This window comes from Thalia democratica, chromosome 4, assembly GCF_965202585.1.
Source record: "Thalia democratica chromosome 4, ktThaDemo2.hap1.1, whole genome shotgun sequence".
NCBI lineage: Eukaryota > Metazoa > Chordata > Thaliacea > Salpida > Salpidae > Thalia > Thalia democratica.
In genome coordinates, this window is record NC_139168.1 from 52,066,417 (window position 1) to 52,089,111 (window position 22,695).

At 26.2% G+C, this 22,695-nt stretch overlaps 1 protein-coding gene across 6 annotated transcripts in view; it reads right to left on the bottom strand.

Moving 5' to 3' along the window:
• Positions 1–810: 810 nt before the first annotated feature.
• Positions 811–22,695, bottom strand: part of LOC145835067 (phosphatidylinositol 3,4,5-trisphosphate-dependent Rac exchanger 2 protein-like) — a 75,252-nt gene continuing 53,367 nt past the window's right edge. For 4 of the 6 annotated variants that reach the window (XM_082942612.1, XM_082942611.1, XM_082942608.1 and 1 more), the window contains 24 exons: positions 22,619–22,670; positions 21,472–21,597; positions 21,147–21,308; positions 20,889–21,005; positions 20,323–20,416; positions 16,759–16,954; positions 12,938–13,061; positions 12,596–12,683; positions 12,410–12,517; positions 12,171–12,308; positions 11,089–11,206; positions 10,813–10,925; positions 10,557–10,699; positions 10,117–10,232; positions 9,227–9,375; positions 8,986–9,098; positions 8,519–8,620; positions 8,299–8,401; positions 7,849–7,893; positions 6,905–7,048; positions 6,548–6,729; positions 6,036–6,220; positions 5,733–5,906; positions 811–1,761 (listed from right to left, as the gene is read on the bottom strand). In XM_082942612.1, the coding sequence (XP_082798738.1) occupies positions 1,737–1,761; positions 5,733–5,906; positions 6,036–6,220; positions 6,548–6,729; positions 6,905–7,048; positions 7,849–7,893; positions 8,299–8,401; positions 8,519–8,620; positions 8,986–9,098; positions 9,227–9,375; positions 10,117–10,232; positions 10,557–10,699; positions 10,813–10,925; positions 11,089–11,206; positions 12,171–12,308; positions 12,410–12,517; positions 12,596–12,683; positions 12,938–13,061; positions 16,759–16,954; positions 20,323–20,416; positions 20,889–21,005; positions 21,147–21,308; positions 21,472–21,597; positions 22,619–22,670 (2,917 nt within the window). In that variant the 3' untranslated portion in view covers positions 811–1,736. The remainder of the gene's footprint in view (positions 1,762–5,732; positions 5,907–6,035; positions 6,221–6,547; positions 6,730–6,904; positions 7,049–7,848; positions 7,894–8,298; positions 8,402–8,518; positions 8,621–8,985; positions 9,099–9,226; positions 9,376–10,116; positions 10,233–10,556; positions 10,700–10,812; positions 10,926–11,088; positions 11,207–12,170; positions 12,309–12,409; positions 12,518–12,595; positions 12,684–12,937; positions 13,062–16,758; positions 16,955–20,322; positions 20,417–20,888; positions 21,006–21,146; positions 21,309–21,471; positions 21,598–22,618; positions 22,671–22,695) is intronic. The other 2 variants (XM_082942609.1, XM_082942610.1) reach the window with 2 other exon arrangements.

Genomic DNA, 22,695 nt, shown 5'->3' on the forward strand with positions numbered 1-22,695 from the left:
AGTGTCCCCTCGTGCTAAAGTGACGCTCGTGCAAAAGTGTCACCTCGTGCAAAACCCACCCTTCTGAGAGAATCTGCAATCGCACTCATTAGGCTTACAAAGTAGTAGTTAGGTTAAAAATTTTAAACAATTTTTGTTCACTACGCAAGTATCTTTTTAAAAGTTGAATAATTTGCTTAAACTACCGTTTGAATTAAAAAAAAACATTTAATAATGTTAATTAACTATAGCATAGATTTGTGAAAATATTTTTTTTTAAATCACGAGAGTACGGAAAACTTTAGCAAAACGTACTAATTAATATCTAAAAAAAATCAATTAATATTCACCTGAATGTATGTTTCAAATAACGTGAATAGATTTAAATGGTAACAAGCTCTGGAAGTTTATAATTTTATAATGACTCTTTGAGTATTAGAAAACATGCTAATTTTGAAAAACCTAAATACTTTCTCTCGAAATTATAAAAAAAACTAAAATGGTAAGTGTAAGTTCAAATTCGGGCTTAATTTTAAAAATATTTATAGCAAATGAAATTATTTTAGCACCTGATCTTTTAAATTATGTATTTTTTTAAAGCATTATTATAATAAAAAAGTATTCTAAAGTAGACTAAGTAATTTTTTTATGAAACTTATTTTCTAAAAGTACGTATACAGTTAGTTGAAATTTGAAATTAAAAAACTTGTTGGAATTTATTTTATTAATAAGTTTAAACTAATAATAAACAAAAACAATTACAGACTTAAAACAAAAACCTATGCTAAAATTAATTTAAACTATAATAAAAGTACCGGAATATACCACAAACAAAAGTTTATTAACTGTCAACAATAAAAAACAATTATGTATATTTATATACCTTAGCTCAAAAAGTAGCTTAAAACTTGTGAATCAATTGAGCAGCATTTTTTTCTTAAATAATATAAAAAGCAACATTTCTTAGAAGCTTCTGTAAAGGTACAATGTAATTTCAAAGGCAAAAAAACTAGCTATGACGTTATTTTAGGCATTTAATCAAAGTTTATAAAGTTTTAGCAAATGTGAAGCAATAAAAAAGCTATCAAAATAAACTAAAAAAGGCACGGATTTAAATAAAAACACGATAAAACACATAAGATACGCAGTGATTTTAAAAATTAAACAAATGTAAGGCCCTTTAAGGGTTGTAAAAATCAGGTTTTTTTAACTAGACGGTTTGTATTATCAATATAACAGAAAAAAACTAAATCATTAAAAAAAAAGTTCAACAGGTATATGATATTTGTTTATCAAATCAATATATCATGTATATACAAAAATAAATTTTGTAAACCATCTTAGTAATTAAAAACTATAGAAAAACAAATAGAATTTGACAAAACTAACAAAATAACTTTTTATCATTAAATTAGACTGACTATAATTAAAACCTAATTGAACACAACTTATCAATTTTTTAGTTAACACGACCTTTAAAACTAAATATAAAAAATATTTTACGATATATAATACAAAAATATATATTTAATAAAGGTATTTGACTTTACAAAATCATAACTTGGTCTTTAATTTATTAAAGATTTTTCAGAATCATAAAAGCAATTAGCATAAATAAAACGTGTTAGAATGATTTGATTAGTTTTATTTAATTTTAAAATAAAAAGTAATTATTAAACTAATAAAAATAAGCGTGGAATATTTATATATCAAAAGCAGCAACATCTTTATTTTAAATATGATCCGTGGATTTTATTTTATTTGAAGAACTTTGCAAACAACCTAAAAATTATACGTTTAAATCAAAAAACTATTTATTTAGTTATAATGAAGAAAGATGCACTTATAAAAAAAAATCTTACTTATTATTACACTTTAGTTTAGTTAATTATATAATAATGCTAGAGTTAATTTCATATTAATACATGTTACAAAAAGATAACGATTTTCTTTTGCTCATTATAGTGAAACAAATAAATTTTATAGTTTTAACTCTAATCACTAGTAAACTTATATTGATCTTAAAACAAATCGAATTTTATTTTAAAATGTAAAATTTGTTCTAAATTGATCAGTGTTGTATATTAGGGTGCATTTATTACCGCTTAATAATAAAACTTTTGGAATTTCGCTTAGTCCATTTTTTTGTAGGTGGGAAATCACATAAATAGACAGCACAAAAAAAAAGATTCCTAGCTGTAAGCCTGTTAGAGCTAAACACTTTTGAAAAATTTGCTTTAAAACCTCAAACTTTTATTACCTCAAACTAAAAAGTTTGAGATAATTATCTCAAAAAACGTAGAAGAAAATATATTTCTAGTGAAATAGTCTTTTTTTGCCTTTTTAACTATACCGACATAAAGCAAAATTTTCATATAAATTTTATAGTTTTATAATACAAACTTCAACTTTTTTATTTGGATTTTCATAAGATTTAAAATAAAAAAAACATCACATTGAAAAAAAAACAAACTAGCTAGCTATTGTACTTACAATAAATCTCTAAAAAAATTCCAGAAAAAGCATTAAAATACAATTGGTTTGAGTCAACAAATATTACGTTGCTGTTTGTGTTTTTGAAACTTTGCTCAATCTAAATATTAATTAAAAAGGCTTTTTACAAAAACAACTTCAGCAAACTTTGCTTTTATTGGAACTCAAGTTTCAGAGAGCTAACGTTGTTATAATTTAATCAAATAATCCTTAATGTATTGCTATTTAACGGCTTATAAACTAAAAATTTTTACTTTAGCATGAATATAGTCATTTTTTTATACATTCAAATTTAAAACTTATAGCAAATAGTTAAAAAACGTTGTAGAATTATAGACTTTTTTGTTATAAATATTAATATTACATACTTATAAAAAAACTTGTTTTTAAATTCTTTACAGCTATTAAACGCTTTACGCATATCACCAGAACAAAATTAAGGTTTATCGCCGATTTCTTAGAAAAGTTACAAAAACACATATAATACATAAACGTATTTAATAAGTTTGAATAAATTTAGGTAGCCTATTTTAAACAGACTTTTTGTACATTTCAACTATTTATTACTAGTTAAACAACTAGTTACTGTTAATCTTTAAACAAACAATTTAAAATAATTGTTTAAACTTCACATATGCATGTTTATTAAGAATTAATTAACCTTTCACCTATAGTTTTTCTAAAAGTTACTATCTTACCATTTATTACCAAAACATTCAATTAACTCTAATCCTAAAATAACAATCTGATTTTGTTTTGTTTTTAAAGTAAACATTTACTTTTGTCAAATTTTATTATTTTACATACCAGTTCTTTCCATAACTTTTAAACCTATGTTTCCTGAATTAAATTTAAGTACTAATGAGCTCATTGAGCGAAAATTTGTCTACTTAGCAAAACTTAGAAAAAAGAAATTGTATTGATTTTCTGTTTGAAGGAGAGATCTCTGTTTATTGTTTTTTTAAAACACAAAAACAAAAAATATAAACTTATTTCCATGAACTAAAAAAAAATACTTAATTCAAATTATTTAGTATTACCAAAGCTACAAAATATTCCTCATAGTTTAAACTTTTTAAGTTTGGTAGAAAATAGTTCATCTCGTGTCATGAACCTATAAGATAGGATTTCACAAACTCCTTTTCATAATCGCCTACCTTTACTAGTTAACCACCAACTTCCTTCCTTACCCCTTTACTATTTATTACCCACTGATGTCGCCCACCTTGGGAAACCCTGGTTTAATCTAACCTCAGGGTAAAACATCAAAACCAAGCTAAAGTTAGTAAAATAGCAAGCTATCAAATAAGTCTATGACTGTCCAAAATATTAAAACCACCATTTACTAGTTATTGAAGCTCAAATCATTAAAACCACCCAAAAGTGAAAATCCTTTTGGTAACATCTGCCATAGGTCACAAATAAAATTAAGTTATTTTGTTTCACAAACATAAAGATTGCAGTAAAAAAATTAAGTTTAAAGACACTTGATAATTCAGATGGAAAGAAATATATGAACAAAACTTGTAAATGCAAAAAAAAAAGAGTGCCCTCTTATAAGAAACGATAGTCATTTATAAGGCTTAAATAAGAACAAACAATCAAACAGAACATATACTGGACTGAGCTAAAATAAATTTTAAAAGCGTAGGCTTGACATAAAACTAGGATGATAAGCAACCCTAAAAATAAAAACTTCCACAATTATGTTGACGCAACCGAATTGTGAAAACTTTTACAGAGAATGAAAAACCAAATTTAGAGTTAAGATAAAGTGGAATAATATTAGATCATCCTTTCAGCGGTGGAACTTAGTAGCTGTCTAAATTTGTAATAAATATTTTTCAATATGGATTACCAACAAAAGTCCAAAGCCAGGTGTAAAAACGTGTAGCTTATGTTAAATAGAAGCTTAAAATGTATTGGAATAAATTTAAAATGTAAAATGAAAAGAATGGAACTCATGCCAACACCAGTTAAAGTACTTACTACAAAAACGGAAAAAATATAAAACATGAGGAACATTTTGTATTACTGTATTTGGAATTTTTTCTAGTTATTTTAAATTTTAAAAACTATTTTTCTTTACTGAAATGACTTTCTTTTACTTATTGTATTTAATCTTTAATGTACTTTATAAGATAAGGTACACGTCTTTAATTTATTTACTACTTGTTTAAAACCTGAATATTAATTATCAAGATTACTAGTTACTTATTTCATTCTTGAATATAAAAGCTTTAGTTTTAATGCCACAAAAAATTTGTTTTGATTGAAATAGACAGCGTTAGTTCTCCGACCTTCGAGTATCAATAGAACTCAATGTAGCGCATAAGCGACTGTAGTTTTATAAATCGAAAAGAAAGTTGAAAACCAAATTTAATAGCGGAAACATGTAATAGTAAAGCGCATTTTATTTTAGACGGTAGAAAAAATAATGGGTTTAGTCTACTATTTTATTTGCGCCTTTAAAGTTTCGTAAACGGATACAAGTTATATTTATAATAATATTCAATTCTCTTATAAATATCTTACTAAAATTTTCTTTGCTTTCTATACAAAATAGACAACGTTTTGAAAGTATTGGTCCGCAGTCAGGTGGAGTGTTGATCGAGCGCCTTAAAGTTTTTTATTAATCGAATATTTTATAAATTTAAGATGTAGTTCGTTCTTAAGGTTTAAGTATGTGCTTATTAGTTTATTTAACTGTATATTTGTGTTGACTTATAATATTATCACTTGTATTTTTAGTCTAGCTTCTGTAGTATGCATTTTTCTTGTGTTGTGTTCTTTAGTTTGTAAATAAAAATAAGTTTTTCGTTTGTGTATAAATCTATATATTTCTATACCCTTTATATTCCCTCTTATCCATAACCTTTAATTACGTCACACCAATTTTACTAAAACTTGTTTTCTGTACATTATTATTATAAATCAATATTATTTGTTGTCAATAGTTTGTTTCATAATCTATATTACATTATTAGGTCTTAGCTGTTTTTGAAAAAAGTTACTGGATGAAATTGTAAAATAAGTTATAAAATTTATCAAAATTCATAGTTATGTTTTACAATACTTTTGAAAACTCAGATAGTACATACTTGAAACATAGTTAGTTTTTATTTTGTTAAGTCAATCTACATAATTATTACTGTTTACGGGACTAGTTTTCATCAACAAAATGTATTAATGTACTAGTTATTCGTTGGTTATTATGCAATTTACTGTGTATTTAAAAAAAATAAATAAATAAAACGTACCTTGGAACATTTTTACTAGTTGTGGTATCTCTAACATCGTTATTTTTATCAACTGCATAAGTACGAGCGCCTGAGCGAACCATAATAGACTGTGCAGTAGTCAGGTGTTTGCAAGGTAGTCCGTGACACATTGACAAAATAGTAGCTTGGTGTATTGCACAAGATATTGTTGATCTAAAAAAAACACAAAGCTAGACATTTTATTAATTAAAAAGTGTTTCATATTAAAAATCGATTTAAACTTGCTTATTAATTAAAAAATAATATAATGTATATATATACAAATTAAAAACAACTTTAAACCTATGAATACCATTAGCACAAGCGATAATGTGGCAGCCTCCGACACGAAAACATAACTCAGAAGCAAGAGTAAGGATACCACAACCTTGAGACGACAGATCTTCACCAGAATTTCCCTTATTCCTTTTTACATGATTGGAAATAAGCGTCATCAACTCATCAAGAGCGTTTAATGGCCTACTTAACTGTTGTAATAAAACTGACAATTAACATTTAAAACTTATTATACTTCGATTTTAAAATATAAGAGTTAAATCTAAAAATATTTATAAACAAACCATTTTATACTGAATAAATGAATTAGCATTACGTTGATTTGATATTTTACAGCCTATTTTTTTATAAATTATTTTGCCTATTAGAGTTTTTATAACTTAATGCTTAGAGGTTCGTCTAATAATTGAGTTTTAATTTACTTTGTATTTCTGAAAAGTATGTAGTATCTAATTGCAAAGTTTATATCAAGAATATTCTATGTAAATATACTGAGATAATATTTAGTGAAAAATTACTCTGTCAATAAGCACAGCGCGAGCGTCTGGATCAGTTGGAAATCGACTTTTATCAAAATGAAATTTTCTAAAATCTCTATAGTAGTCATACATCTTCGAATAGGCTTTTTCATTTCCCACGTTTACATAATCTTGCATCATAACATCTTTCTCGTATATCATTTCTCCGAGATTTTGCAAACCTTGAAAAAGGTATAAAAACACAATATTTACATAACAAATTTAAAGAATAGATAAACTACAAGCAATTTAATTTTTTAATACACTAAATACTTTTAATTTACAAATCCCAGGTTAATAGATAGTTTTATTATAAAAGCTTTGATAAATTTTTAATCTAAAATTAATTAAACTTACCGTGGTTAATGAGTGCAGGTCGAAGTTTGACGCCCTGACCAGTTTGGAGTTTAGGCGGAAGTTTGCAAAAGACGTGCTTTTCTAAGTGGAACGTCACTCTCAAGGAGCATCTGTTACCTTCGATTGTATAGCCAACTCCATTTACTGTTTTTTATTAGAAAAATGCGAGACTGTTTACTAAAATTGTAGTTATATATTAGCATTAACAAATATATAAAACAACGTTTTATAGTATTAATAATAAATTTATACTTGAGGTTCTAAATTGAACAAAAATAGTTCTCAACTTATTTAAAAATAAAGATACAATATACAAGATTAATTATTTAAGATTTTTATTTGCAAAACTAAGTTTCAGTCTTTATATATAATATATTTGAATAAGATTTAAATTGTAACTGAATATCCCTTAAAGGGTGAAACTTAGTTTTGCAAATAAAAATATTGAATAACTAATCTTGTATTAATAATAAAGTAAAACAAAAAAATTTTAGAAGCAGCTAATTTGATTTAAAATTTCATAAAATAAATTAGTGTTCTTCTCTTTAAAAAATGTTTTTAACCTATAAAAATCATCTTAAATTAGATAACAGAAAACAAATTAACTACAGGAATGGATTTTTTTAACAAAAAAAAATGTAGTCATGCTTATAAATAGAAATGAAAAAATTATTGGTAATTATAAAATCTTGTTTTCTTCATTTATGACAAATTAATTTTTAAATGAAATATTTTGAAACAATTTTATAAATTAACAACCTTATTTTAATATAGAGTACTTCACAAAGTCATTTATCAAATATATATTCTTCGAGTTTTATATTAATTTGAATAAGTGCTTACACTAGGAAATTTTAGAATAAAAAGAAGTTGTTTAGAAACGAAATATATATAAACCAGCCAAACAATATATTGATTACATAACAATTAAATAACATGCTAACCATCAATGTATTTAACTTCTTTTTCTAGGCAGTTGGAAGGTTCTTCTAAAATAAGATTTAAAAAACTAAAAGCTAAATAAATGGTTGAGAAAGCATGTCACGAAAACTTTAAACTTTTCAAAGTTCTAGCATTTAAACAAACAAAATCAGATAAAATGTTTGAAATTTTTCAGTATATATTAAATCAAGTAGAAACTGATTTTAAAACTAAAAAATCAACAAAATATATGAAACATATATTTTTTAATTAAATTTAAAGTTTGTTATTGTTGAACAAAAAAAAAGTAAAGAAGAATATGTGAAATAAAAACAAATAAAGCTATATAGTAAAAGTTTTTACTTCACCTTTAAATGCCAAAATAAAACATGCTTTTGATGGTATGTTATACAATATAAAAAATAAAACAAACCATTTTAAAAGTTCTATATAATAAAATCCATAAAACTAACCATTAGCCTCAACTTTTCCTAGTATCGGTTTAAAATGAAACTTTACTCTTTCAAGATCGTAAACACCAACACCAGAATCTTGTAGCATAGAGCATTCGTTTGGCTATTAAAACGTTAATTTACTCAAATTACACTTTTTAAAAAGCTAAGTATAATGAATAGTATTAAGAAAAACTCTGTTAACGGTATGTTAAAATAGTTATTTATATTTACATCAAACCTCATTAGGGTTTAACATTGTTTTAAAAAGAACAAATACTCCGCATTCAACAATCTGTTCCAGCCATTTACTGCTTGCTTCACTATTTCGGTAACCATACATCTGTAAATAGAAAACTATAATGCTAATTGATATAACATGTTTATAATATGGAGGATCTTACTTTATTTTAAAAATAAAAATATGATACCCGTGCAATACCTATATCAAACGTTAAACTATTATGTATTAGAAAAACTACTATAAAATAATAAGTTTGTTTATATAAATAACCAAATAACAACTAACTATCATTTAACCAAGTAAACTATACTAATTTCAGCATTTGAAAGAATAAAATTTATACATGTTTATGAAAACTTAAAAAACGGGCTTAAACGATCAAAAATGAAAAAAAAAAAAATCAAAAACAGTATCATGTCTTGTTTACTGAAGATACAGTTTTAAACTTGACAAAAAATACTAACATTGTTATTAAAGTTATCAGATAAACAATTTCTCAACTGAGTGGAAAACGAAGATATTGCAGATGTTAATGTCTGACTGAATACTTTATCACGTCTCTCCACGCTTTTTGTATCTACAAATTATGTTATCCAATATATATCTTTAAAAGAAAAAAAAATCCTATACAGTTAGATGCTTATTTATAAAGCGTTACATTGTTAAATACAACACACAATGTTTTATTATCGTATAAAATTAAACCTTCATGTAGTAGAACACATAAAACAAGCTGAGTTCTAATTTCTTTAACATGGTCTTCAATGCTCTTCATCAAAGTGGTCATGACTTCTGCAAATTTCTCACTACTGTCGCATCTGCTGACAGCGTATCTGAATGCTTCAACATTAAAACTGTAAACATTTTTATAAAATTTTATTAAGTTTAATTTAGTTAATTAAATAACCTCTAAGAAAATTGTGAAGAAGATAATTTCAATAGCTTTTTGTAAATATTTATTAGAAAACTAGGTTAATGCTAATATTACACTGATCTATAATTGTAATTTTTATCTAGTGATCATGAAAATAACTGTACAGGCTATTTTATGTATGCTCAAACAGTACTATAATGATATACTTTTTAACTACACTATGTTTTTTTGATTGTAAAAATAAAGTATTGTAGTTAAACTTTACTTTTAAGTTTTCTTGTAAGTTTACTTTTACTGCTGAAATAAAATTAAATTTACAATGTTGAGAAAAATAAATAAAATAAATAGTCACGGTTGCCAAACGTTTTTTATTAATTTCTTCAAGGTTTTTAGTCCATTTTTAATACAAAATTAAACTTAAGGTAAAAAAACTGTATTAAATAGTATTAAAACATTGAAAAGGTACACTGTATAGCTACTTAAATGTTTTTTTAATAAAAAAAACTTTTTTTTTTAAATCTTTATGATATTTTTTCGTATCTAATCGAAATGTCGTCCCTTTATATGTAAAAGTAGCTAAAATTCCAGATTTTTTAGTGATTTTTGTTAGAATTCTAAGTTTTTTTCTGATTTATAAAACTCCAGTTTTTTTGGCAATCCTGGTTAGTGTAAAAATAAAGTAGTCTTTTCTTCATAAAACGAATTAACAAACTAATGTTACCTAACATCGGCACCTTCAACAATTTTTTCAAAAGTTCGATCTGGAGTGGTTTCATTAGTCAACTTATAAGCGTTAATAACAGTTTGGGAGTGAACTAAATCATGTAATGATTGGATCTGTTCGAGTTAAAGGACAAATAAGTATATCTATTAAAACAAACCAACCAAAAACTGTTTTCTACTTAAAGTTGTGTTCAATGTACTTCAAGTTAATTTATTTAATAAAGTCAATGTACATTAGCAACAATATGAGACTACTTTCTTTGAAATATGTTTATATTACTAACATAAATTTTATAACATACATTGATTTCAAAAAAAAAAAGTTAAGAAAATTTATTAACAAAATAAAAAATATCAATAAAACACTGATATGATACTATAGTATTTAAAGGAACAAAAAACTTATTCTACAAAAAGTTTTAACATAAATAAACTAACTTTTTGTTGGAAAAACATAAGATTGCCATGCATTTTATCATAAGCTTCTTGTGTGAGTGTGAACTCTAGAAATGAAAGTAAATCTGATCCCTCGCTACTCACTGTACTGCCTGTTGTACTAATGAGAGAAACTCGATCATGACCTAAATGAGTATAACAAAAATTTACACTAAAGATTAAACATAAATAAGAAAAAAAAACCAATTACACTAATACCTCGTATAAATAGTTAAATTATGTTTATTACAGTACAAACTTGAAAATGTAACTCTTGATCCAGGTCTACTATTACATTTTTGATTTCTCATTCTTACAGGTGATTGGCTTCGTTCATTTAATTGGTTGTTTAAAGAAATTGGTGATGTTGTACTATAAATTAAATTAAAAGTAAAATGATGAAGTCATAAAAAAAGTAAAAATAAACTTAAAAAAATAGTATGCAAAGATCAAAAAAAATTCTACGTACAAATTTAATTTATGAAATAGACAAATTTGACTTAATATTTTATAAAAAAATAAATTGCAAATAAACGTGGCTAAAGTAGGAAGTGAGAAGGAAGACTTGATCGTTGATGTAGAATCAGCTTGATTTTGCTGCGAAGATGTATTTATTAATAAGGCTGATATCCGCATATTACTTTTTTGTGAAGCTGCAAATTAATTTACTTTTTAATTTTTGATGCTGAAAATCAATAAATTTTATGTAAGTAAATTAGAATTTGTCATTTACAAACAAAACTTTAAAAATTCATAATAATGTTTTTAACAAATCTATAATTATTTTACAACCGTTAGTTGAAAAAAAAAAACAGAAATCGTAACAAGTTTCCGTTATTTGACTAAGACTATTTTGATAAAAGTTCGGCACTTGTTAAAAACTATATCAGTATTCCTAACATAAAAAGTAGTGCATCTATTTTATACTTAAAAACTTTGTTAATAATCATCAAAGTACGCTAATTTTCTGAACTTTCTGGAGCAGGGATATACTGTATTTCAGTTTTATTTGCCGCATTACAAACATAAACACATTTAACTGGATTGTTCACCAGTATTTAATACAAATAAATTACAAAAAATCAAAATTACAAGATTTTTTTTTATACATTACTACAAAATTGTAAATGATGTAATCTTTAGACATTAGAATATCTATTAGGGACATCCCTGGATTCAAAAATTAAAAAAATCCCCCGGCAGACAACAATAATGATTATTTTTACTTATTGAAACTCTTTGATAATTCACTAACAGGAGTTCTATAAAAATTTTCTAAAAAAATGTTTTATCACGAAGCTACTTTTATCACGCTATTTGTTTCCCAAATTTAAAATCATTTTTGGATGAAAATTCAAAGGTCGCCATTTTTATAAGCACCCTTAATGTAAATTGCCTTATATAAACATAGCTCGCTTTCTGGTTTACTGTAATGATCAAAAAAAAGTTTATTGCAAGTTGCTATCGACGATCATAAGTCCAGGCTTCGGTGCTGATAACTTATGATATGTGATGTTCAAAACTGTTAATGATACTACATGTTTGTCTTTTTAGTAGAACCTTATATTTAAGTACGTCAAAGTTAGACTTTAGCGAAAATAAAATAATCAAAATAACCTGATTTCTTAGGAGAATTACTAATTTCAGGTATAATACCGTGCTGAGATGACATCATCAAGTGATTATGTTGAAATTTTGAGGAATTTCCACTTGAGCCATCACTACCAACCATAGAGCAGCGGTTGCTATGAATACCTGAACAACGCAAAATTTGGAGATTTATATTTTAAAAGGAATACTTTACATTAAACAAATTCAAATAACTAAAACGCTTGAAAACTTATTTTAAAAAATACCTGAATCCATATCGGATTCATTATCTCCATTGGTTAAACTGATATCTTTCATCTGTGTAGAGAGAGCGACTGAAGGTTGATTTTTGTGGTTATCAAAGGAAGGCATGGCTAAATGAAGTTGTTTTATTTAAAAATATTTATACTGTACAAATTGAACTTTATAATAAGTTTTAAACTATATTATACCATTGTTGTGCAAGATTGTAGTTACTTCTTCTTCCATATAATCAGTTGTTGTACTACTAGTTATAGATATTCTGTTTGATGGACTTCCCTAATATAGTTATACAATTGCATTTATAATTAATAGTTTTGACCACGTTTACAAAATAATTTTTAAATTAAAAGTAAACTACCACTTTATATATAATTTGACAAGTTTACAATTTAATTCAATCAAACTTTTACTATGTTTGTAATTTGGTGTAAAAACTAGGAAAATATTCGAAACAGAACAGAATATTGCGAAACGAATAACTTTTAGGTACAAAAATGGAACAGAAAATATAAAAGTCAATTTGCACTCACAGCAGATGGAGACTTCAGGATGAGATTATTATATTGGCTTGTACGAGGTGACATAGGGTCATATTCATCGCTTCTAGTTGAAATTGTGCTGCACATTGAATCTCTTTTTCCTTCCGTTAGTAATCTACATTAGATTTTTTTTTAACATTTAGGATAATACTATTTTTGAGATATTAGACAGGGTATTAACCTAAACTTCTCGGTACCTTTCTGTCTAAACGTTTGGAGAACGAAAACAGTATACTGTATTGGATATTTTTTTTACAGTGCTATTTAAATATAAATGAGCGAGGGATTAACATAACACGCGTGAGAAAAATAACTTTAGTCTTACTGAGAAAACAACAGTGTATATGAAGTTAATAAATAGCTTTTAGATGTCTACCATATCAGTTACACATTTAATAGGAATCGATCAACAGTTTTAGTGAGCTTTGCTGCTGACATACTAATACTTTACTTAACTTTAGTATCGCAAACCATATACTAATTCAGCTTAAAAGTTATAAGTTAAATTTAATAAATTAGAAAACATTAATTTATATTACAAAACCATGCAAAAAAAACTACTAAAAAATTAAAAACTTTTTTCTTTTAGCTACTGTAGGATTACTTAGCTTTAAACGAAAATTGTTATGTTCAAGTGCAATTTCGTTTTAGTAGTTTATCATATGTTTGAAGTATTGTGCTGGAATTATTTTCCATTGTAAACTTCAATTTGTTGAATATTCTAGTATAAATAATTCTAGTTTTAATCGATCTTTTTAAAAAACTGTGATAAAAAAAATATTGATTTACATTTAATTCTACCATAAACGTGTATTGTATAATACATAATTGTAATTTACATTTTTTATTGGTCGGAAATTTTAGTTGAAATGTTAAAATTTTAAAAACCACTAAAAGTTTTCTAGTATTGTAACCTAAAAAAATAGTTGAGTAAACATGGGGTTCTTGTAGTATACATTTTTTCATTTAGCCTGACTGAGACCAATTTAGCCTGACATTTTTTCAAATTAAGGAAAATCCCCTTTAGAAGTCATTTTAGGTATTGGGGGGGTCTTGATTAGTACTATTGTAGTCTCCGACTTCAACCAGCTTTATCTCAAAAATATTTTAAGGTTTAAAAATCTGCAAAAAGCATCTCATAGCTTAGTTACAACCCAATAAAATAAGACTAAATTGTGTAAAAGATAATTGACCCCCTATATGCCCTTAACATATCGAATTCGATGATAAGTTTTAAAATAATTGTTAATTCTAATCTACTACTAGTGTAAGAAAATTAATATATATTACTAAACACAATTGTTCAATTTAATTAAGCACTAAGTAAAACATTATAACCAGAAGATTTATAATTAAACGACGTGCATTGTCGTGTTCTATTAAGATTTAAAATGAAACGCTTAAACACGCGTATTAAGATAAGTAAAAAATGTTTATTACAGTATTTGACTAATACTTAAAATTTATACAAAATTATAAAACCTAAACTCTAAATAAATTCAGTGATTGTTGATGTCATATCAGATTTAAAAAGCTTACACTTAAACTAAAAGAAAAACCTTTAATATTTTGATGTTGTAAGGAAAAATTAATTGTACCTAAAATTTGTACTCTCACAAAACTTAGTACTTATATCTTAAAGCTAAGTTTTAGTGTTGTGAATATCTCTATTAACTTTAAACAAACAGTAAATTATATAAATAAACTGCTAAGTGTTTTAATCTAAAAAGTATTTGGTATAATGCCTTTAAATTAGAAATCAAAACAGTTCAACCAACTAAGCTCTGAAAAACATAGCTGATGTAAACAAATTCAGACAAACAGCTAAGCTGTTGAACTAAACTGTAATATTTAAACTGTTTTTTTTTTATGAATTTTTATAATCGTGACGTATATAATTTAATCAAAACAAAATAATGAAGATTCTTAATTTTTTTTTTGAGATTCATCAAAAGGTTTTAAGCATTTATTTTTACAAATACTGACTGATTATGTCTTTAATAAGTAAAACTTTTTTAAAAAATAAATTCACATATCAATTTTATCTTAAAAAGATTTCTCTTTTTTTTTTATTCAAAAATTTCAAGCATTTGAACTGAGAAAAACTGAAATCCTCAAATTTTTAAATAAAAAACTGATTTAGCCAGACGTTTTTCAACTTGTTTCAAAAAAACTGATATAGCCTGACTTAGTCTGACGCGCACGAACCCTGAGTATATGATGATTGTGATAAAAATCTTTTGTATGCAATACTTTGGCAATCACCACCGCCTGAATAGACTAATAGTTTTTTCTTGTGCTTACTGTAGGTTACTTTTGTAAGTTTTTCGCTAGTAGCTTGCTTGTATCTTGGATATCTTAGTAAGCATAAGTTGTTATGTGTTTTGTTAAGTACTTACTTTTTATTTGTTATAGTTGATTATTCTCGTGAAGGGAAGTATAATTAATCTCGCACAATCAAGGACAAACCTTCTTTACAACTGGTAGGAGTTGTTATAAAGAATATTTGATAAAATCTAATTTCGGGTGTGGTTTTGCAGTTTGATAGTTACGGTGAATGAACTATTGAATGTTTGGTAAATACTAAATACAGTAAGTAAAATTGAGTTATAATTAATCCAAAAATGAATGCTCGTAGAAAATTTATTGGAGTTTTCTTGAAGTCTTACACAACTACAAGTGTGGTCCTGTTGAATATTCTTAAAACTTTTAAATAAATTACAAACAGAAACAAAACTTATCAGAACACTCAGCTGTTTCAATTTTGCAAATAAAACAACTAAGCTTTGGTCGGCTAGTGCTAGAAAATCAACATTCTGGTTGGTAAGGAAAATTTATAAAATAAATTTGGGTGAATTTTAGTTTACATTTTGTTGCGGCAGTTGCAGTTAGGTTGAAAACTTTGAATTGTACTGTCCTTGAACCCTCGACTAAATTTTCAGCATTGTGAGGGAGTGCATTTATACAGTCCTGATGTATATCAATATTTTTGACACCAGATTTTTATGTAAAAACTTATTTTAAACTGATCAATTAGTTGTATTCTAAAATGGTGTTAATACCGCAAAAAATGTTTTTTTGGTTACGGTCAAAGATGGTATCAGTAGGGAAGTAAAAGACAAAAAAATATTCTCGACTAGCACTAACTGTCCAAAAAGTGAAAAGTGAAAGAAATAACTTTATGCGTGCGCTATGAAGCTAAAATGACTTGACTACTGAAAGTAGAAAATATTTAAAGCTTTTCCTCTTTTTTTTACCAGTGATGACCGAAAGCTGTTTAAATAAATGAGCAAATTTAACAAATATATACAATAGCTATATAAAAGATAAAATTTTATCTTTTTGGGTAAAAAAAAGCAGCAACTTTTATTCTATGCATGTCTCAGTAAGCTTGTTCTTTCAATAGTATAAGAAGCTAACATTAAAAAACTAAAAGCATCTTTTTGCATGCTTAGTAGGCAAAGTATGAATCAAACAAACTTTATAAATAACTTAGTTTAAGAGCAATGCACGTAACTAAACGACATTTAAAAAATCTTATTTTGAAGTTTGTACTGTTTTTCTATGGTTATTATTTTATTTTGAATATGTATTTGAATACTAATAAAAAAAAATTAGTTACTAATAATTTTTTCAATATTGATACTACTAGTTTATACTTTATTTTTATTTTTTTTAAATATATACATTCTAAAAGGTTTAAGTTAAGCTTTTATTGCAGTATTTTTTTTTCAATTAACGAAATTCGATTGTAGTCAAAGTGTGAAAAATATAAAATGTCAATCAGCTAAACTAAAAAAAAGTATATATACCTATTAAGTTCCTCTTGAGCTCGCTTTAACTCAACAACAGCAGCATCAAAATTGACCATTAGTTGTCGGATTTTATCCATCCAACTGTCTTCCTCAACACTTCCAAGTATTGCTGTCAGTCCGTGATTTTTTCCTCTCGTACGAAACGAAGGAGCAGCCATGCAAGTAACACTGTAACTAGTGTTCTCGACGTTTTCTGTTAAACAGACTTTACATTCAAGCGGTTCTGCTTTGAATTAATAAATTATTAATATTCAGTTTTGTAGCTTATAAAAGAGAAACTTGTTTTAAAATTATGTTCACTTAAGACACTTTTGCGTACGCTTAAAAGTCGTTTTCATTTAACAAAAATTTAAAATTTATTAACACAAAAACCAGTATAAATCAACAGCAGTATGTTTTAAAACGAGTATCATAGTACAATAAATAAAAATAATTCATAAATATTTATATACTATTCACTTTATTTATCAAATTACTTGACTAACTATGTTAACTCTATTTACTACAAAAATAATATTAGTAACTATTTTTATTTTCAAGCTTTTCATTCGAGCTTAAAACAGCATGATTTATTCATCTGAAATTGTATTAGTAAAACCAGTGTGTAAATAAAAATTAAGAGCAAGTTTTGTATTTACCAGACTAGAAAAAATACAATTTTACAACAATCAGGGTTGCCACAGGTTTTCCGAACTTATTAATTTATTCCAGTTTTTTAAGAGTACAAGTTTTCTTGTCCGTTTTTAGTATAAAATTTAAGGTAAAAAAACTATCTATAAAAGTGTAAAAATTTTGAAAAGATACTGTAATGCTACTTTAAATGTGTTTTATAATAAATGAGGTTCTAAGCAGGGTTGCTAAAGGTTGTTTGAAAAATATTTCTAGATTTTTCAGAGAACAACATATTGATCCATTTTTGGTATACACTTAAATTTAAGGTAAAAAAAATTTATAACTAGTATAATAACATTTAAAATATAATATAAAGCTACTTTAAATGTGTTTTCTTATAAGAAAAAACTAATGATAAAACAGTTTTTTTTATATGATAGATTTTTTGTATGTAATCAAAATTTTAGCACTTTACGTGTAACGATAGTATAAAGTTCTAGGTTTTTCCAGGCTACCAGGTTTTATGGCAGCCCTAAGCGATAAAAAATTGCTTTACAAAAAAATATTTGAACCTTAATTAGTGATGTACCGGACTCACTATCCGGGTCCGGATCCGGCCGGATAATGCCATTTTTGTCTGATATCCGGATCCGGCCGAATCTTGATATGAAAAAAAAATCCGGATCCGGTTCAGGCCGGATCTTGATTTGAAAAAAAATATCCGGATCCGGCCGGATTTTAACAGAGATCCTGCCGATTCAGATCTAGTTAGTAAAAAAGAGCCTACAGAAAAGTATTTTTTCAAAAACAAACCCTGTGTAAATTAAAAAGAGTCATTTTCGTCAGAAAATACGTTCGAAAATTAAACACCTACCGTGATTGGCTTATTTTGTACACGTGACTAATTTACATTTTTTTACATTTAAACTATGAAACAAACATTTCAGAAATGCAACTCTTTACATATGTTGTAAAATTAAAAACTTTATACCAAATTGTCAACCTTATGGCTAGCTGTTCTACTGATTATTAGATTATAGTAATTTTAGACTCAGGCTAGTTTATACTCACTTAGCTAGTTTTTTTTTGACTTAAACAGTGGCAATACTGCTAGTTTGAAAATTTTTGAAAATCTAAGGCTGCCTCAGGCTAGTTTAGTTTTTTATAAAAACTCAGGCTAGTTTTAAGATTTTTTGAAAAACTCAGGCTAGTTTTCTTTAAGATTTTGCATGAGTTTGAGATGATAAAGTTTTCAATATTTTGTGATTTTCTAGTTAGTTTTGTTCAAGAACTTGATTTTAGATTGTTAAGGCTATATGGGGGGTCCACCTTGATTTTTACAAGTTGATCTTATTTGATAGATTTAAATCTTAGCCACCAAATACTTTTTACAGCTTAACAAAATTCAAAGTAGTTTCGGAGATACAAGGGGTCAAAGACGGCCAGCTCAATAGCTTCCTTATAAGAGGTGCAAACTAAAAGGGCGAAAAAAAAAACATTTTATTAAAAATCGATCTCCTCCTACAGTTTTTAAGCAATTTTATTTAAATTTTCAGTTTACTCTTTACTAAATTTTAATTCATTTGAGTGTAGGAAATTTTTTTATTTTGAGAATAAGACTCCTTTTTCATAAAAAGGTGTTTTTTTTGAATTTTAGACCTTAAATTTGTAAAATTCAATTATTTGAAATTCCAACACTCAAAAGCTTTTAAACTATGTAAGGAATATTATTTTGAAAATTTGAGGTACCAAGCTTAAAAAACCTAGGAGGAAATAGATTTTTAGTGAAATGGATATTTCCGCGTTTTTAGCTTGCGCCTTCCATTAGGTCCATATGGAACTCTTCGGCTTTGACCGCTTATATCTCAAAAACTACTTTGAACTTTGTAAAGCTATAAAAAGCATCTGGTAGCTAAGATAGTATTCTATTAAATAAGATCAACTTGTAACAAAAGTGTTTAACTCCCCTATAGCCTTAATTGTAAACACTACTTAAAATGTTCAACCTTATGGCTAGCTGTTCTACTGATTATTAGCTTAAAGTTATTATTTTTTTGGTTTTTCAAAACCTCATTCTGACTCAGGAAAGTTTATAATCACTCAGGTTAGTTTTTTTGAATCAAAGAGTGGCAACCCTGATATTAGCTAAAATTAGGTGATACTCTGGTTGCCAAAAATCATGGAAAGTTTATTAGTTTAGCAAAAAAGATATTTTAGTGTTTTTTATTGTTCTTTAAATTTGAAGTTGTTTTTTACTCTTCTTTCAATTTAAAGTTTTTCTTTTGTTCTTTCAATTTTAATAAAATTTAAATGTAAATATTGTTCAGAAAATTAGCAAACATACCAAGTGCTAATCTTGCTAGACCTTAATAACATATCATAAACTTTCTTATTATTATATTATTTTAGCAGCACATTAAAATTTTTTAGTCTAAATTTTTTAAAACTATAATTTTTCAAAATTCAAAAGTATATAGTTAGATATAACACATAAAAGATAAACTTCACACATTTATACTTAGTTAGTAGTTAGTTATACAAAATTACATTATCGTACATATAAGTTTTTTTACTACTTACATTACAAATAACTTAGAGTATTAAGAATCCGGATCCGGCCGGATTTTAATTTGAAAAAATATCCGGGTCCGGTTCCGGCCGGATTCTAATTTGAAAAAAAAAAGTCCGGATCCGGCCAGATTCTAATTTGAAAAAAAAGTCCGGATCCTGGTCCGGCCGGACCTGAAATTGAGGGTCCGGTACATCACTAACCTTAATCAACATATTTCAATTTGAAGATAAGTTTTTTTGTAGAACTAGTTAGAGAAAAAAAAAATTCTAAATTAAAGGTTTAAAATAATAGAAATATGACCAAATCATTGAGGTACATAAGTACCAGGTTTATGACTTAAAAAGCTAGTTTTTCTTGAAAATTTTGATAATTATCACCTGGATAAAAATCCTCGTTTGAAGTATTTGTAGATGTTTTTTGATCAGGCAAACCAAGAGCACGCATGTTGTACTTTTCTTTTGCATGGCTTACCTAGAAAAGTTTATAGTAAAAGTTAATTTTTGTCAGTGGAATTAAAAATTTTAAAAAACTGTGAACAGTCAGTTACTAAAAAAAAGTTAGTGCATATTAGATAAATAATAAAATAATAAAGTTTTTTTTCTTCTTTAGCAAACCTTTTTGGGGTTTACAATTGTTTTTATTTATAAGCTATCAGAAAAGTGTGATAAATTAATTACTTATTTGAAAAACAAATACTGCTATTTCTTTGCATAGTAAAATAAGCTTCTTTACACACTACTGTGATAATTTAAATTCATTGAGAAACACAGTTTTAAAAATCGTTTAATTTTCGGTAGTTGTCAAAAAATACAAGGCGTACAAATTATCAAAATAATTAAAAAAAATAATATTAACTTAAAAACAAAAACTTTACTAAACCAAATTTTTTATCACATACTAATAATAAAGTTAACTTTTCATAATAAGTTTTACAAAAACTAGCCTGCATTACATTAACATGACAGTTAGTCGGACAGAAATCTTTTGCATCCGGGTCACTTATTTTGTCAACTGATTTCTTGTATGAAGGCCACATCAAAGCAGATAGGTGACGTTTGTACTGTACAAAATCAAATAATTATAAATTTGTTTTAAAAAATATAATAAGAAAGTTTTAAAACATTTTTTGTGAGTTTGTGGAATTTTTTTTTTAAATCTTTGTTTTGTTAATTTACAATTTAAATACATAAAAAAAACTTACATCCTCATAATCTTTGATCCTCTTTTTTATAACTTGAGATCTTAGCAGCTTCCTTCTGTCATAAACTTCCTTTACCTTTTCACTAATGCAATGTTGTATATCATCCAATGCCTCTAAATCACTCAAAACTCGTTCGTCTTCCGCATATAAAACTTCTAACAACTATCGAAAAAATATAATAAAACTAATGCTGCATTAGATAGCTACGGTAAAAATATAACTTAATATGAAAACAATTTAATAAAAACTTCATAATCATTTAAAATATAACAGTATAAAAATCATGAATTATCAAAACACGCAGGTTAATAAAATCACCACCAACTTGTGCTGAAAGATCAAATATTGAAGCACTTTCACTTAGCTTTTCAACTACAAGATTTCTCACACCATTTATATTGTCAAATTGGTACATACAAGTACGTTCCAAATGGCGGTTGCCTACAACTAACTGTAGTAGAAATAAAGTAAATAGTATTTTACATATAAGTACTGAAAAGTCCATAAAAATCAAACAACTACATTAAAATACTTATGTTAAAAAATATGCTTTACTAATTAAAACTAGTGATTAAAGTATTTTCAATTGTCAAAAAGCTGTTTATATTATTAATACCTACGTAAAAGTTTTTACATAAACAGTTGAGACGATTTATATACATTAACTATAACTATATAAATTAAGGACTGAACTTGTTATAGAAACCTTAAAAAGTTTTTCTACGTATGTGCTAAACTAGGGGTGGGAAACTTTTTTAAACAGATGATTTCGGGGCAGATGTAAAATTTTACGGGCCGGAATGTTAAAAAATCTTTGCAAGCGTTATTTTGAAAAGTTGTACCGTTTCAATATTCCTTTAAATGCTAAATTGTAATGAAACTATCTTTTAATAACAACTTTGTATTGAAAATCAAACTGAACAACAGTTAAAGATATTTGTTACTAAAAAAACTCAGTTTGATTTGATATGCACAAGTTGTTTTTAAGTTGAAACTACGTCGCGGGCAGTGGTTGCCAACCCCTGTGATCAGCAGTTTAGAGTAAAAAATATTATATTTATAGATAGAGACAAACCTAAAAAGAATTATTTAAATAAGTTAAGCTATCTAGCTAAAGATCATACTTAATTGTTAACAAATACAAATCTCTAAGCTGAAAAAAGCTAAACAATATAACAGACTAATAGACTCGAGATATATAAAGGCGTTTTTAATAAAAAGTTAACAGCTAAAGAAATAGTCTATTTATTAAGCTCTTTTTTACTATCTTTATCAATTTATATACCGTCTTAAAAGTAATTTGATAACTTAACATTGTGGCTTATTTGTTGAGATTTGTTAAGCGTGTTTGAGTAGATTCTTAAACAATAAAGTTTTGAGACTTATACTAATTGATAATGTTTAAAATAATAAATTCAACTATCTTATGCTTAGATGAAAAATGTCTAAAACAATAAGTATAAAAAACGAACGTCAAGTGTTGGAGGGGAACTTTTACTTCTAGCTTCAGAAGTGTCTTCATCTCTGTAGTAAAGTCAAAAACATAATA